Genomic DNA, 16,572 nt, shown 5'->3' with positions numbered 1-16,572 from the left:
CGGGCAGGGGAGCGCCCTTGGAAGAAGGCTCAGTGCCGGGGGGAGAGGTGACTGCCGCGGGCAGCGCGGAGCTGGGGGTCACCGAGGCCCCGCACACGCGGAGAGGGGCGCCGGGGGCAGCGGCGGGGCCCCGGGGGCGCGGGGCTAGGCCCGAGCCTGCCCCCCCCCGTTGCCTAGCAACGCCCGTACCCTACGGCAGCCGGCCCCGCCCTTCGCGAGGGGGCGTGTCCCGGGGGAGGCCACGCCCACCGCGCCATCGCCCCGCCCCTCCCGACACGCGCGAGCACAGCCCCTTCCTGCCGTGCGGGCAGCGCCCCTCGCGCATGCGCAGCCTCTCGGGGGGCGGGGCGACCCTCCCCTCCGCTCCACCCCCCCTCCCTCCCCGCGCCGCGAGGCGCCGCGCCCTCCTCCAAGATGGCGGCGGCGGCGGCGTGCGCGGCGGCGGCGTGCGCAGGCGCGGCTCGACCTCCTCCTCGCTTCCTATTGGCCGGCGGGGGCCGGCGGCCGCTTCCGGTGGGCGGGGCGGGGCGGGGCGGGCAGGGCCGCCTCCCGGTGCGCGGCGGGACGCGCCTGGAGCAGCCCCGGGGCCGCCGCCAGCCCCCGCGCCCCGCGCAGCCCGGCCCCGCTCGGGCCGTCCCTCCGGCCGCCCTGCCCGGCGCTGGGGGAGGCCGGGGGGGCCGCGGCCGCTGCATGGCCGCCGCCCGTGACATGAGCGCAGCGCGGCGCCCGGCCTAGAGCCGCCCCGCGGGAGCCACCGGCAGCCATGGTGAGTGCGGGGCGGGCGGCGGGGCCCAGCGGCGCTGCGGGGCCGGGCCGGGGCCTGCCCGCTCCGTGCGCGCCCGGGGGAGGTGGGGAAGGCCGGGGGGGGGGGGGGCGCGGTCCCGGGGGGCCGCCTGTAGCCCCGGGGCCGCCGCTGCCGCTGCGGGCTCGCCCTGCCCTCCGCCGCCGGACCCTGCCCGGTGCCCGTCCCGCTCCGCCGTCCGCCCAACCGAGCCCGCCGCGGTCTGCACCCCCCCCCCCCCGCCTTTTTTTCCCCCCCTTTCTCCCCGCCCAGACCCCGGGCAAGGAGCGTTCGGTCCCTGGGAGCCCCTGCGGGGTGCCGGGGGGGAGCCTGCCCGCGGGGGGCGTGCGGCGGTGCTCAGCACCCCCGGGGCCGTGTTAAGGAGCGGCTGTTTCTCTTACTATTTTACCTATTTTTGTATTGTTTTTCCCTCGTCCTGCCCGGAGGGAGACCTGAGAGTGCGGCGCCTGTTGGGCTGGCAGAGGGGAGCCGCAGGTGCCCAGTAAGCAGAGAGCTGCCTCCGGCCCTGCCGCACCGCAGAGTCCCACCGGGCGAAGGCAGCAGGCACCGAGCTGGTTTTCAACCCCTTCTATTTTCAGCTCTCAGATGCTGCAGGCTCGGCCTTCTCAGCCCCTTTTTGTCAGGAAGTCGGTTTGTAGCTGTAAATTCGTCACCCGCCGTGCCGGCCTGCTCAGGACGGGCTCCTGGCTTGGCTGCCAGGTGCCACTCACAGTTCTCGGGGCAGCTTTCGCTGAAGCCACGGCAAAGGGCCGCGTTCACCAGGTGGGCTCTTTACCTGTGAGGACCTGCTTCAGGAGGATGAGTAGCTACCATGGCTGGATTTTGAGGGTTTGGTAGGCCCGTGCTGTGTGACAAGCTGTGGCTGTGCTTATGGAACAAGGTTACTGCGTTCTGTGCTTCAGGGGGCACACCAGTAACTGCAGCTGGCAAAAGGACTGATTAGTTCTTCCTTTTCCTTCCTCTAGCCGTATGCTTCTAGCCTGATGTATGCCGAATCCCCCCTTGTTTCCTTTTTTTTTTTTTTTTTCTTCCTTGAACATCAAACATTTGGTTCGGTCACAAGCCGAGTACTGGGTGTGGAGGTGAGAAGCAGGCAGGGGGCTGTAGTGCAGAACTGGCTGTTGTAACGCTTCGCGTGACTACGGTGCGGGGTTTTCCTTCTGTTCTGATTGCCTTGGAGCTTGCAGATGGGCCTGTTCTGCTGCCGGCGTACCCTCCTTCCCGGAAACAGTGGGGAAAGCGTGAAGATGAGCTCCTGCGAGGCGCACTGGGAGCAACTACAGCGTAATTAATCTGCGCTGTCAAAATACAGGCTTGTGGGAGCGGGCTTCGTCAGTTGAACTGGGTTAAAACGGAAGGGTTTAAGCGGTAGGGGCGGTGGCGAGTTAGGGCCTGGTCACCTGGGCAGGAGTGAGGAGAACAACCAGGGCGGTGTGAGGGGCATCAAGGGCACGAGGGGGAACTGCAGCGGGCTCTGGAGCTCCTGGTGTAAACAGGTGCCGGTTCGGCATGCTCCACTTCCACCCATGGCTCAGAAATGTTACGCCACCACTGAGAAGCTATTTAGCCTGGCAGGAAGCTCGGATCAGTCTTTTGCTTTGTGAGGTATCAGTTCTTACAGAACAGCTCGGCTGGCGTCAGGCTTTGTGGTCGTGGTACCGAAGCTGGTGCCGTGCCAGGCTGCTAACGCGCGCTGCATCTCTGCTAAATGGGTCTCGTGCAGCTGCCAGGCGGTGGCTTTCCGGGGAAAAGGTGTGCGTCAGCCTTGGTGGCGTCGTGACGTCTCTGTAGGGAAAGAGAAGAGTGTAAAATTTGGGCATCTCAAAGGGATTTCTTTGGAGTGAGTTGAGTCCGTGGGCTCTAAACACAGAATAACTAGCTCCAAAAAGTATTGGTGTGCTTCCCAGTCGAGTTTTAGGTTTCCTCTAGGTGATACTAAAGAATATTCAGAATAAATATTTGTGGAACTAGTCATCAACACGCTCGTGTTTTGCATCCCAAGAAGCCATGCATTTGTTTCATCTCTGATTCTTTCGCCCTTTTTCTGCTCCCGCTACCCAAGGGTTTCAGCTGTGAAGCTCAGAGATCAGCGGTGATCACCAGAGCCCAGCAGCCACCCGGCAAGTGCCTTCTTACCTCCCCTGGGGGGCTGTGAGGCAGGCACTTAGCTCCTACAGCATGTACTCTTTGTTTTGCTGGGACTTGTACTGTGCCAGCAGCTAGAAGAATATCTTAGGAATAGGGTTTCCTTCCCAGAAAGGCCGTTTTGCTAGCCGTTGGGCTTTAAAATGGCACGGGAAGCCACTGGTGCTAGCTACGAAGCCGGGCGCTCGTCTTTCCTGTTGTCACTAGGCCTCACAAGTGCGTAGCGAAACGGGAAGCGTACACCACGAGTAGCAGCAGCGGACCCAAAACAGCCCGTGTCCCTGTTCTGCGTGAGGCAAATATAACTCGCAAAGATGGAAGGAGGCAGTGGGCGTGGGTAGCTCGGATCTTTCGAAGTTTTTCACGGCAGCATCCTAGCTTTTCTTTCATAGCCCCCGTTACCAGCTTGCATTTTTTTTTTTTTTTTAGCAGTAAGCGCTGTCACTTTCTTATGCTCAAAGCTTCCTTTGGAGAACCCACGGTGGTTTAAGCCTCCCATATGCTAGGGAGTCGGGTACGCCTGGATTGCAGAATATCCAGGCAGGGTGCTGGTGAGCTGTAGGTTATTCTGGCGCTCGTGGTTACCAAGGAGCTTGCTGCTGAATTATCAAACCAGCCCACGCTTTCTGCGCGCGGCTGAGCTGGTGGCCCGGGGGCTGACCGAACCGGGCCCGTGTCGGTGGCCCTGCTGCCTGGAGCTGGAGCTTGGGCTGCTGCTGCCTGGCCGGGAAGCTGGCGAACGCCGGGGACGCCTTCCAGGAGGAGACGGAGGTGAACCCGGTAAGGCCGCGCAGCCCCAGCGCTGCGGCAGGCAGGAAGCGCTCGTGCTTGACGAGGTCGCCTCCGTGCCGCGGGGAGGCCTGCGAGATGGAGCGGAGATGGAGCGGGGCCTCCCCGCCCCCCCGCAGCGCCCGCTCCCGTGCCGCCGCCACCGGCATCAGCGCCGGGCCGCTGGTGTGGCAGCCTGAGGTTCTGTCCGCCTCCTGATATCCCCTCAAAGTGTGTAGCTGAAAAAGAAAAGTAAATCTTTTTAAAAAGCGTTCTGACTCACTGCGCTGTGCGGAGAAATGAGAATAGGAACTGGTAAGTCCTCGCCTCAGCTCTAACATCTGGCTTCCTTTTCTGGCCTGCAAGTCACGTCGCTTTTTCTGCCCCTCCGGAGTATTATCCCCATTTTATTAAATCCTGAAGCGAGAGCTAAGACTTAATGCCTGCGAACCGTTTCAAGTATTTATTATCTCTGCAGCAAAGCCTCCGTGGCTGCAGGAGGTAGCACGGCGCGCTGCGGGGCCGGATGGCACGGCCCTGTGCTGCAACGCTGGCGTTGGGCGCTGCAGTCTGCCGGCGGTGCTCGGGCATCGTTGGCAAACCTGGGTTTAACTCAGCTCTGGCAGAGTTAAAAGAAAGAGGAGTCAGAACTGAGTTTGTAGTGGGGGGGCTGGTGTCGAGTGCGGCTGGTAAGGGGGCTTCCCCCTTGGTGAAGGCTTGGTCTCGGTAGGACGGTTTACGTGTCACGCCCTTCGGTATCCGCAAGTGGTGCGTTACGTACGCCGTGTTTCGAAGACCTGGGTAGCTCTGCGGCCTCCAGCGAGGCTAAAAGGTATTTAGGCAACGTTGTTGAGCCTCGAGATCCACCAAGCTGTCTTGAAAAGCCTCCTGCTCGGTGATGCTCGTGGCAATCTGCTGGGAGAGGGGCGGTGGCTGCTGGCATTATTTTAGCGCAAAGCGCTGGGACGGGGCGTGTGCTCAGCGCAGTTCCGTGCCGCAAAGAGCCTGCTCGGTGTGCAGGTACCTGAAAGCTCCTAGGAGTTTGTGCTCGGTCGGATTAGTTTAACGCCCATTGTTAGGTGGTGCCTTTTAGATCGGGAAGAAGGATCTGCTATTGTAGCGTGCAAAATAGGGGGGGGGGGGGGGGGGGAATTGACAGGTAGCTTTTATACCTGATACCTGGCTGGTAGCACGGTGTGTCCTCAAATCCCTCTGAACCATTAGCCTGTGTCAGTCAGCAGGTATCCCCTGGTAGTACCTATATTTGTATTTGGGTCGCTGCTGCCTTGGCCTTCTCTGCGTCCCAGGTGTTCCCGTGGCAGTCTTCTACTTCTGTGAGAGAAACGAGGCCCTTGCCGGCTTTATTTTATCAAAGTGGAATATCATTTGTAGAGGCGAAGCATGCGGCATCTGCCTCCCGTTCCGTGAAGGTCTGCTCGTTCCAACGCAAGCACAAATATTAATAGTGTGGTAGAGGAAAAAACAACTAACGTTTTTCCATACAGATTGTCTCGCACGCGAGCACCGAAAGCTTAGGAGAGGTGTTTCTGCTGTGAAGCAGGGCTTTTTCCAGCCCTCCCCCTGATACACGCGCATTTTACAGCTTTCTTTAACAGTTTATGGTTCCTACTTAGAGACAGGAGAGAAAACTTTCACTGTACCTAAATGTTTCCGACTCTTTTAGCAACACTGCAAATTCTTTAATCCCCCATCTTCCCTGATCCCTCTCCCGGGGGAACCATGCCCAGAATTACGTTTCTCTTACAATTTTCCGACGCGCTGCATTCGTGCTCCAAATCATCTTTTATTTGTTTCAGCATCTCCAAGTTTTGTAGCTGGGTCTGCAAGCCTGCGTCTATTTTTAGCGGTTTGATTTAATATTTTATTACGGCTCTAATTGCAGCATGAATTTCTTCTGGAGAGGGATTGTCGTATTTCCTTTTTTTCCCCTGTGCTTTGGGAAAAGGAGCCAGGATGCCAAAGTCAGCGCTGAAGGCAGGGGACATTGCCTTCTAGATGAGTTTTTTTTTTTTTTTTTCCTTATGGGAGATAATTTTGTCTGAAAACTCTGTGTAGTGCTTGGTTGATACTGTCCTGCTTCGATGGGTCAAAAAGAGTGATTTCTTTTATGTTGTGGTAATTCTGGTCCTTTTCCTATGGGCTGAGGGCTGAAGTTCGCCTGCATGGTTGGTTTTCCGCAGGTGGTAGCTGGTGTCCGAGAACAGCGGTTGAAGTCAGGGTCTGGAAGGGCTTCTGTAAGGGCAGCTGCTCTGCAGCGCCAGACTTGTGCTGTTGTCCCCCTCCACGTACCGGTGTCCGGTACAGGGGGGGAAGATTGAATTATCCCCTGCTTCTTGGGTTTCTCTGTGCACGTGAAGCAAGGAAAGAGGAAGACGATGCAATCCGTAGCCTACGATCTCTACTGTGCAAGCACTGGGCAGGTGCTCGGCAGCAAGGACAGCCGGGACACCAGGAGAAATAGTTTGCCCTCGATGGGGAAAAGGTGCAGGAGGAAGAGGCTGCTTTGCAGCAGCTTGTTGCAGAGTTTTGGCTGCTGCTTCTTGCTTCCCGCTGGTTCTCAAAGCGAGCCAGGTCGTGCTGACCCGAGCCTGTGTGTCTCAACCCCCCCCCCCCCCGTCCTCGAGGGGCACAACCTTGAGAACTTCCCTGGAGGCTTTTTGCAGCGGATCCCCAGGGAGACATGAGGGTGAGGAGCAGGCTGCTGTTGTGAAATACCCCGAAGTGCAGAAGCATTACTGATAGCAACATCTTGTTTTTTTTTTTAAGTGGACGAGATGTTTTGTCTGAATGTGCTGTTCTTTGGAAACATTAAAACAACGTCTTGCAGAGTTATTCCCATGGTAAGCGTTATCCACATTAGTTTCATAAATGCTCTTAAATGCCCAACACAAGTTTTAATGCTCTTGCCAGGAATTAAATTTGCAGTACTGCGGGTTTTTCTTTTCTTCAGTGGGGTCTTATAAAACATTGTGTCTTTGTGCACTGTAACCACCTCCCTGGAAATCAGGTTTGGCTGCTGTAGTATTGGGCAAGGTATAATCCTTGTCCCAAGCTTTCTGTAGCATAAACCTTGCTTTGATGTCCCTTTGTCTGTGTTGGGAGAGTTTTTCACCAAGGTAAGGGGATTTTTGAGCGCAGTCAAAATCTCAGCAGGGGGTTGCCTTTATGTAGATTGAGCTGCCTACTAATAGGAGTGCCATTTTAAGAAATATGCTGAATAATCGTTGTCTTCTTACATTCACTTTCTTCTTTGCTTGTAGTACTTTCAATTTCCCTCTCTGCAGACGTGCGTGCTTCCAGAGACTCCTGAAGTTAGGACTGCAAAGGACTGCAGTTCAGAGTGTTTGCCCACTATTACTGAGTTGTCTGCAGCTTGGGATAAATAAGGGTTTGCATTTGCAGTCCTGCCGGCAGTAAAGTATTTGAGAAGTGTTTTGGAAAATCTGTTAATGCTTCTTGGACAGCTTAGTGCTGATATGCAGGCCTGCCAGGTTTACTGCTCCTATCACATCTTAACTCTTCTCCAGTCTCCTCCTCCCTGGTCAAAGGAGCTACCACATTTGAGTGAGTCACAAGGAAGAAAGCTTTTTACCATTAAGTATCAAATACCCATCTGTAAGAGCATTAATAGTGCTCTTTGTAGGAAGACTCAGTTAGAACTTGACAATTGGTGCTTGTTTTAAGCTGACTTCAACTCAAAAGGCTGTGCTTTGTGGTATCTTTTGTAAGTTCATCTTCCGCGCTGCTGCTCAGCTGTTTGTCACGGCCCATTTGAGCGAGAAGGTGCATGCAGTTTCCTTAACACTGCAGGTTTTGATTTCTTCCTGGCATGCTCTCCCGCCCCAATATACTTCTGTCCAAAATAGCGTAGCCTTGGGGGCTGTTCCCTGCCTGCCTTGTTAAAACCCAGCTTACTTCAGATAAAATGCCAGGGGATCTCCAAACGAGCGTTGCCTCAAAATGCGAAAGCCGGTCGCGTTTGGCTGGGCAGCCCTGCGGGGCTGTTTGCTCAGGCCTGGATTCCCCTCTGCGGAGAAGAGGGAAGTGACCTGCACCCCGTGGCCATCGCCTCGAGCGGTCCCACACGAGCGTGGCCCCACAAGGCCGGGCAGGGCCGTCCTGTCCTCTCGTGGCATGGCGGGCTGGCACGGGGAGCCCGGCCGAGGGCGGGCCCTACTGATGCCATCGCGAGCCTGTGCCCTGCAGGTGTGAGGTGCTGGGCTTCACTGGGGAGGGGGTTAAGTTGCTGGTGTACACTGGGAGACAACCAGGGAGAACCCGAGCACCGTGTGGTGCTCCAGCAGCCATAAAGCAGCGTGTGGCCGGCCTCGTGCAGCCTGGAAGGTACGCGGCGACGCCGGGCCTCGTTCCTCTGGCAGCGCCCGAAGCAGAGGCGCTCCTCAGTGAGGGCTTAAGAAGCGGTGGGCAGCAGCTGAGAGCTGTGCGAGCACGGTGTCCTCTGAGGAAAACGTAACAGCTGTGCTGGATTGTTGGACTTCAGTCATGAGTCCAAAAAGTGCCTGTGTGTGCTGTCTGGGCCCTGGTGCTGTGGCAGTGTGCTGGAGAATGTGGGTCGTAGTACTGTGCTTTGGATGCTTCTACACTTCTCATCTGTGTATTATTATTTTAACGACTACTAGGCTGGGGAAATAACGCGTTGCCAAGTCTTTTCCCGCAGCTAAACCACAGTAAATCAAGTGGTAAGTCATCGCCACGTGACCAGCCCGTCTTCCCCGGGCCTGCAGGTTCAGCCACTGCTGCTCGTGTGCTCGTCCTCAGCGAGAGTGGGGCTTGTGATGGATGATGCCACGGCTAAATCCGACTATGCTTTTGCCAGGTTGCTGTGATTATTTTATTCATCTGGTAGGTTTCTAAAAGAATTTGTAGGCGTTGAATTTTAATGCTTTATGGTTGCTGCGTTTCCATGTGTTATTGAGCACCTTTTGTGAAGAGCAGAGCGAATGCTAACTGCTTGTTGGAGGACGCGCTTCTCCGGGGTTGACTCTCACCATTAAGAGTTCCCAGTTTAGAAGGGATCTGATTTGGACACTTGAGCCCGTTAATCAAAGTTCAGCCTTAAAACCTGAAGCCTGGTTAACTGAACCTGCCTGTACAAGAAGATTTAAGAAATATGATCCCGTAGGTATTCTAAAAGGTGCCTGATTACTTGTGTACCAGGCAGTGTTTACAGGTAAGATGATCTCTTCATCCTGTTCAAGAAATCAGCTTATCACTGCTGCCTTTCCGTAGCCTGCCCTACGCAGCTGTGTTCAGCCTATGATCATTTTTAGTCCCCAGCTGATGTTTACAGTGATTCCTGAAGTGTAATCTGGCATTTCTCAACTGATGAGCTGCAGAGGCAGCTGTCGTGCAGGACATCAGCTCCATCACAGCAGAGGGACTGCGTGTAGTGTGGCGCATTTGCTGCCTTGCTTCGTTCCTCTGTTGATTGCCTTTAGGTAGAACAGTAATTCATGACATCTATGGTAGATCTTTGGCTTAAATTGTGGTATAAGAGAAATGAGTTTGCAAAATCAGCATCTCATCAGTGAACTGCTAGACTGGCGGCTCCTGAAACGAGTGAGCCAGATGACCGGGTTGTATTCTGCAGCCGGAAAATCTCTCGAAATGGCACCAGGAGCCTGAACTGTTCTCAAAGCGCAGAGTGAAGCTAAGCCTAGTTTCTGTTCATTAAACCACAAAAACATGTCTGAAATGCAACAAGGAAATTGAGAGTAAAGACAGCACCGTTGATATCATCAGCAACGTACTGCAGGGGAGCACGTACGTGATGGGCTGTGCACTGTTTTCTGTTTGAAGACTTCAGGGTGAGCCTTGTAATGCTGTTACGGAGAGCCTTGGAATGTGTGTGGAAACCCAGACTTGTAAAGCTCTTAGCTGGAAATGATTAAAAACAGCAAGTATTGAAGTAACGCAGAGCTCTGCCTCTGTGTAGCATGCTTTCAGCCTTTCTAGAAGATGTGTTGGGTATCATACGGCTTTTTTTAAGCACTCCATAATTCTGATTTTCGTTGCTAAAAATAATACTGTGCTTCGCTTCTTTCATGAGCTTCACTGCGTGGAGCGGCTCGAAGCTGCTCTGAGGGATCGCTGCAGCAGTGACAATGTCTGCGCTTTGCTGACGGCAGCAGAAGGAAGGCTTTTGTGAACCACACCAGTAGGCTCGAAGTGACCCGCCATCTTCTGAGGCTGTAATTAGTAACTGTAGGTGTTTGTTGTCACGTTAGGTTAGGGTTTGGACAGGGAGGGATTCCAAAAGACACCCCAATAATTAAGGTCAGCGTGTAAATAACTACGTTAGGACACGTGCACATGTGTTTGAAGTGTATAATTACATTGCGCAGCTTCCACTGTGTGCTTAAAAGTGATTTGCAATGCTAAATAATATGTATAAAGGGAAGAAAAACCAGCTATAGTGTTTGTGTGTGTGTGTATGTATGTGTGTATATATATATATACATAACTGTACTAGTAAGTAACTGCACCAAGTTGGAAGCAGAAGGTTCCCAGGTGGAAGAGGATGGGGCAGGCTCACTTAGAGGCAGCAACGACAGGGAATTAATGAATTTTGTTATACCAGCAGTTGCCGTTGTGGTGTGTCTGTGTGTTTTCTTTTAACCTTACCCGCTGGCTTACTGGTGGCACGATGGAAATTCCTGCTGGGAACACTTCAAACCGGGGCTAGGGTTTTCATATATGCTCTCCTGGACGAGCCGGTACCAGCGCAAGAGGCAGATGTAGCTGATGCTCCTTTTAGCCACGCTGCCTAAAACGTGCTAAGATCCAAACCTCGATAAGCAGCAGGAGGCTGAGCTGTGGTGGGCTGTCTCTCGTACTGCTGGTGGTAGGAAGGGGGTATAAAAGCAGGTTCAAAACCATAGGAAGTGAGGGTTGTGCTGGTAGAAGATGTACCTTGTCTGTCTGCGTGGCGTTGGGAGGCTTTCTGGGCTGGCAGGTGTTAGGTAGTGTGGAAGTGCTTTGCTGGCATCCTTCAACATCGCAGGTATCGGAGGGAACAGGAGTGGGCTTCGGAATTCAAAACCTGAGGGGGTGCAGCAGTGGCAAAGGGCAGCTCCGTGCTGGGAGAGCTCCCGTCCTCGGCGCAGAGCGGGGCTCACACCCGCTGCCTGCCCCTCCGCGAGGCTGCTTCGGCGCTCAGCCCGCGTGCGGCAAAATCCCCCCCTCGGCATTCAAGGAGGCTGGTCCAGTGCTGCCCGAAGGACAGCTGGAGTCACCTTTGTAATGTTGCAGCTGCAATTAACATCTTAGCAAACGACCAAAACCCTTGTAGAGGGATTACCTTAATTTTGGTTTAGTGATATCCATTTCCAAATGCATTAAAAAAACAACAACCCTCTTTGCAACCCTCTGCCTGCGATGCTGTATTTAGAGCATAATTTGTATGATCGATTCTCTGCCGAGCTGTTAATAGCAGCCATTAAAAGGTTAACAGCTTGGGTTTTTATGGCAAAGCATTAGAGAAGAGCTTTCCTCTACCAGAAATAATCACTTTCCTTTTTAAAAGCATTTGTTTATGAAAGTAAAACGTGACAGTCGGGCATGGCCGCTGAAGCTGATGTTTTGGAGCTGTCTGAAGCATATGAGTGTCCTGCTTCGTAGGTTCAGTCTTTAGAGAATGTAAAATGCAAAAAAAAAAAAAAAAAGCAAATCTGCTCTAAATGAAAGCTCTTCTGGGGAAAAAATTAAATAGCTTTATAAGCGCTTTCCTATTTTCCAGAATGATCTCTTGTAAGAGGGGGAATGTCTTTGGTTTCACACAAACTAAAATGAGTGTTGTGTCTTCTGTTAAAGCAAATGCACACTGTCTGAATTGCAATCCCAAACCAATTCCTCTGTCTGGCACCAGCTCTTGTTAATGCAGCCCCAAATATTTATGATCTATGTGCTGTCCTGTTTGTTTTCTCCCGCTTACCCTCCAGAGTTGGACGAGTAACTCGTCCTGCCCGACCGCTCGAGGCACAGGCTGGGCTGAGCGGGAGCCCCGTTCTGGGCAGCGAGGTACGAGGGCTTTGCTCCTTTAGAGCCTTACGAGGTGCAGTGACCTGGAGTTTGAACAGTTGAAAAGCGTTGTAAGTAGGCAGCTGTTAATAATTTTTTTTCCGTAAGAGAAATCAGTTAATGGCTCTTACATCTTCAAGCGTAATTTTGCAATAGCTCTGAAGTCAGCTGGTTTTGTTGCACCTTTTTCTTTTTTGGTTTGCTGGACAGAGAATGTCTCTAAATGTGCAAGCACTGATAGCAAACCTCGTAATTTCAGCCCAAAGAGGAAGCTGCGTTCTCAGCTGTGAATCTCTCATTTTTCTGGTGGTATGAGACGGCTATTAAAGGTTGGAGCTGGTAGATAAACGGGATGAGTAAGCAGCTACACACCTCTGGCTCGATAAGCTATTGAAACACCCTTAACAAACGTGGTGAGACCAAAACGGGGATGGGACAGGCGCGGAGTGCCAGTGGCCTGGGTGTGTGAGCTCCCAGCCTGATCTCGGTCAGACGGGGCAGTTCCTCCGAGGGTGGACGATTTCCAGGGTCGAAGGATGGATCATGGCCATCCGTGGCCATCTAGCATGAGGTGCACTTGCTTTCCTTCATGTGTCACCACCTCGGTCGCCCAGCTGGGCTGTGGCCGATGGCGCCGCTGCTGGCCGGAGCGTTGGCTGAAGGCGGCAGCGGCGATGCTGCACGCAGCAGTCTGACCGTCCCCGCTGGTCGGAGCGCCGAGGGAGTTGGAAGCAGGGGAGCGACCGTGGATGGTGACCTGTGAAACCCGACCGTGGCTGCTTATAGTGAATTGAGAACTTCTTCATGGTAAAAAAAAAAAAAAAAGCTCACAAGGCTGGCTGTGCAAACAGGAGTTAGAGAAATGCGTGGGGTTTTTCTCAGATGGTTGACAGAGGAGAGCAAATGGCATTTAACTAGCCTGCAGACACCAGCAGGCCTTGGTGGGGAACGGGGGGAATTAAATCTTAGGAACACAAGTAGGAAGTCGTTCTGCTTTAATAGCTGAATATTTTGTAGTGCCTCACGCAGGTGATGCATACAGCCAGCTCTTGCCCAGAAACCCTGTAGCAAATTTTGCTAGTGACGGTCCAGACTTAGCAGCTTTCCTTGAAAACACTTAATTTTTAAAATTTTATATGACCCAAACGGCTGAATTTCAGACCAAACAGCAGCTGAGCTGAGTGCTGATGGCTCTGACTGCCGGCGGGGTTTGATCTCACCCTGACTGTCCCATCTCGTGCAGTCGTCGACGTGTCTCTTTGCTGCTCAGGACCAGGAGCCTTCGGCACTTCTCCCCCAGATCCTGGTGTGCCTTCCTGCTCCTTTGTCCTTCAATGCAGAGTAAACACCGAGTCCTAGGAGAAAGCAAACTGTGTTACTGCGTGAGTGAGATAACACCGAGGTGCAGCCTACAAGCAGGTCTCCTGCTGTGCTCTCGCTGGATGATCTGCTTCTGGGCGCCTGGTAGGGACGGCACCTTGCCTCTGCAGCTCTGCAGCAGCGTGTCCTCTTCCTCAGGACGACCTGGTTATCGCAGCCTTCGCTTTAAAAGGCAGATAACTACCGCCTGCCCCAGGAATCGTTAACTTGGGGGGTGCCCAAAAAGCATCAACAAGAGCAGAGCGCTGCTCTCTGCCTTTTAAGCTGGGCCAACAGCTAGAGCAGGGTGCCCAGCAGCAGGCACCTGGGGAACCAGGCGGGCTTTGCTGTTTGCAGAGCCTGGTGTGGGCCGGGCTCTGATTGCCTCGGATGATTTGTGCTGCTCCACCTTCCTTTGGCAAAACCTCCAGAACAGCCGGGAGAAGTCAAATAGGAGAGTGAAACGGTCTGGGAGGTCACACTGCTGCTTTCTGCCCGAGCTGGCTTCTGGCCAGCCTGGGCTTCTTGCATGAAATCCTGTTTGGAGAGGCTGGCTGGGTGACTTTACCTCTGCCTGTGCCTTGCCAAAAGGGAAAGTTAGGTGGTGCAGCTCTCAGCTTGGGCAAAACCCTCCAGAGCAAGCATTTATCCAGGAACGGAGCACGCCGCCTTGGTAGCTGGTGGCCAGATGCACGACGGCTCCATCCGTAGCTGAGACACGCTTCTGGCAAACCACCCGTGGTGCTAGCCTTGTGCTGTTTCCTTTTTGCTTCTGATGCTTTGAATATTGTGATGGTGCTGTTCCTACAGAAGACGAAGTGTGTTCCTGGGAGCAGGCTCAGCCCTCTTCAAAACCTCCGTGCAGAGGTAGTTTGGAGGCAGCGGGGGATCTGTCAGATGCCCAATATTTATGGGAAGCCTGCAACTCCTGAAAGTAGGAAATAGATCTTGAATCTTGGCCCTGAAAAAAAGTAGCTTTATCTCAACTACTCTTCCGAAAGATGGATTGAAAGATGGATTGAATTAATGGTGCTAAATCCATCAAGCCCTAACATCCCTGTGTGCGGAGCTGACGCCTCTCGGCGAATTGAGGCGGTCTGGGTCGCCGGAGGGACGGGGCAGAGAGCAGTCCTCCCACAGAGGAGTTTCACTGCATCAGATTGACACGGCCAAAGGCTGGAAATGCCTTTTTGGGTGTCAGGCATCTGGAACCGCTGGCGAGATTTGGTCTGTGTTGAACAGCAAAGAAGCGAACTGCGGGGATTTGCTGAAACGCTGGGTTTACGTGGCCCGATCTAGTTGGGAGCGAGTAGGTTAGGAAGGGATTTGCAACAACATGAAACATCCAGGAAAGAAATGCATGGAAAAGGCAGCGTGGCTCCATCCTAACGTCATGGGAACGGGTCAAGCGGGAGTTCTTAAAATCAAGCTCTTAGCGCGGTGCTGCTGTTACCTGGGCAGCGGGGGCTGGCGGAAGGGAGCAGCTCAGCGCCTGCGAGGGCCAGCTGCAAGGTGAAGCTTGGGCTGCCAGTGACCGCTCGCAGAGCCTGCGGATAAATGGATCAAGGAAGTGATAATGGGTGCTTGATCTTGCTTAAGTTGACAAAGTGGCTTTGATTTGATTGTAGGCTATTTTCAGCCAATTGCCCGCTAACAGAATACTTTTTTTTTTTTCTAAAATAGTCTTCGCTCTCTAGAGCGCGTATTTAACAGGAGAAAGGGGTGGGGAGGCCCAAAGAGGCTGACATTCAGCCTTCCTTTACTAGGTAATAGAAAAAGCAGCGTCCCACAGAGCATCCACTTCAGTTGTTTGGAGGCAGAGCTGAGGTTGCGGGCCCCTGCTGGTGTCCTGGCTTGCTGGTGCTTGGGAGAGGAGAGGAGAGGAGAGGAGATGCCCCTGCTGCGGTGCTCCCTGCGCTGCTCCCTGGGGATGGGAGCTGGCAGCGGCTCAGCGTGCCTGCAAGTGGCCTCGCTTGCCCGGCTCTCCCCAGCTTGGCTCTGCGCAGAAGACCGCCAGTCATCTTTTTTGTTTGTTTTCACTTGTAGAGGCAGAACTTTCAGTTTTCTTTACCGGTTTACGTCGCTTCAGTGCAGTGGAAGGCTGCGTTTATTACTGATAGCGTGAGCTGCAAACCTTAGAGGAATGACGAACAGCGCGGTCTGTGCTGTAGCTGCGCTCTTTTCTCAGCCTGTCCATTGCCAGGGAAGTGGAGTGCAGATAGAGAGGCTAACCTCGGCGTGGAGGTGGTACTAGGATAAAATCACCTCAACTCCAGAGAGCCACAAAACTCCAGCAACCCTGCAGCTGCTGTGTACTAATGCCCTTTTTTTAGGGCTTGTACATACTGAGCTATAACTGGATATTTCCAATGGTAAAAACTAAATTTGGGGGTGGAGGAATGTTGTGCTTTAATTAAACCTCTGAATACTTGTGCATCGCTTTTCAAAGTGCTGGAAATTCCTGAAGCTTTCAAGCTGCTGCTTCTTCCATGGCACCTCTGGTGTTGCAGGTGGCAGCGTGGCACCGAGTCGAAAATAAGAACAGGCTCAGGCTGAAAGCGTCTTAACTCAAATTTGCTGCCTTTGGGAGAATTATTCGACAAGGATGAGCTAACTTGTAACTACTGAGCACCACCAAGGAGAAGGAAACTTCCCATATCGGTTTCGTTAGTTAATGAGCTGACCGAAGACCCCTTTAAAGTCACATCCAAAGCTTTCGCTTGGACAGATCTTGTTAAATCTTGGTGCTACATGGCTCTCGCTGCAATGAGCAGTTCAAATTCCAGACAGTTTTGCCTTCTTCCTGGTTAGTTTTTGAGTATTTCTGGGTCGTGCCTGATGTCGACCTCCAAGTGCTGCCTTCCGCAGAAATCTTCTGCGCACAAAGCTGAGCGCCATTCGAAGTGGGAATTTGCTTTAACTCCTTTCTTTACGTGTTGTCCCCAGGCATCTGAAGAGGCCTCGCTACGGGCTTTGGAGAGTTTAATGACAGAGTTTTTCCACAACTGCACAACGAATGAGCGGAAACGTGAGATAGGTGAGTGCAAGCTGCTTTTAGGGGGTGGTCCTGTGTGCTTTCTGCTGCCTGCAGACCTCAGCAGAGGACGCTGGGTGGTTGTTAAACACAGCAGACGAAAGTGCTCTGTCTGGTACAGAACTGGCATCTTAGCCTCTCCTGCTTAGGTACGAACACGATAGTTTGGGTCTTGGAGTTGCTGTGGCAAGTCCCACAGGTAATTAATACATCAGTAACTGTCTGCTCCTGTAAGCATGGAGGTGCGGCTCCTTTTTCCAAGTGGTGACTTGGCTAGGATGGGAGAAAGATGTTAGTTTTTCTCTGCCTGCACATTGTTAGACTGCTTGTCTCGGAAAATGTCTACCTTCTGCCTAGCGATGGAGCATGGATTTCAGATCTGTACTGCCCTAAGAAGGGAAAG

The 16,572-nt window shown here is 53.4% G+C and overlaps 1 protein-coding gene across 4 annotated transcripts in view; it reads left to right on the top strand.

The window, feature by feature from the left end:
• The first annotated feature begins 610 nt into the window (after window positions 1-610).
• XPO6 (exportin 6) overlaps window positions 611-16,572 on the top strand; it is a 55,148-nt gene continuing 39,186 nt past the window's right edge. For all 4 annotated transcript variants that reach the window (XM_040574419.1, XM_040574418.1, XM_040574417.1 and 1 more), the window contains exons 1-2: window positions 611-766; window positions 16,082-16,172. In XM_040574419.1, the coding sequence (XP_040430353.1) occupies window positions 764-766; window positions 16,082-16,172 (94 nt within the window). In that variant the 5' untranslated portion in view covers window positions 611-763. The remainder of the gene's footprint in view (window positions 767-16,081; window positions 16,173-16,572) is intronic.

This window comes from Cygnus olor, chromosome 15 (assembly GCF_009769625.2).
Source record: "Cygnus olor isolate bCygOlo1 chromosome 15, bCygOlo1.pri.v2, whole genome shotgun sequence".
Classification (NCBI taxonomy): domain Eukaryota; kingdom Metazoa; phylum Chordata; class Aves; order Anseriformes; family Anatidae; genus Cygnus; species Cygnus olor.
Note: the sequence above shows the minus strand (reverse complement) of the source record. Positions and strands in the feature narration are given on the sequence as shown.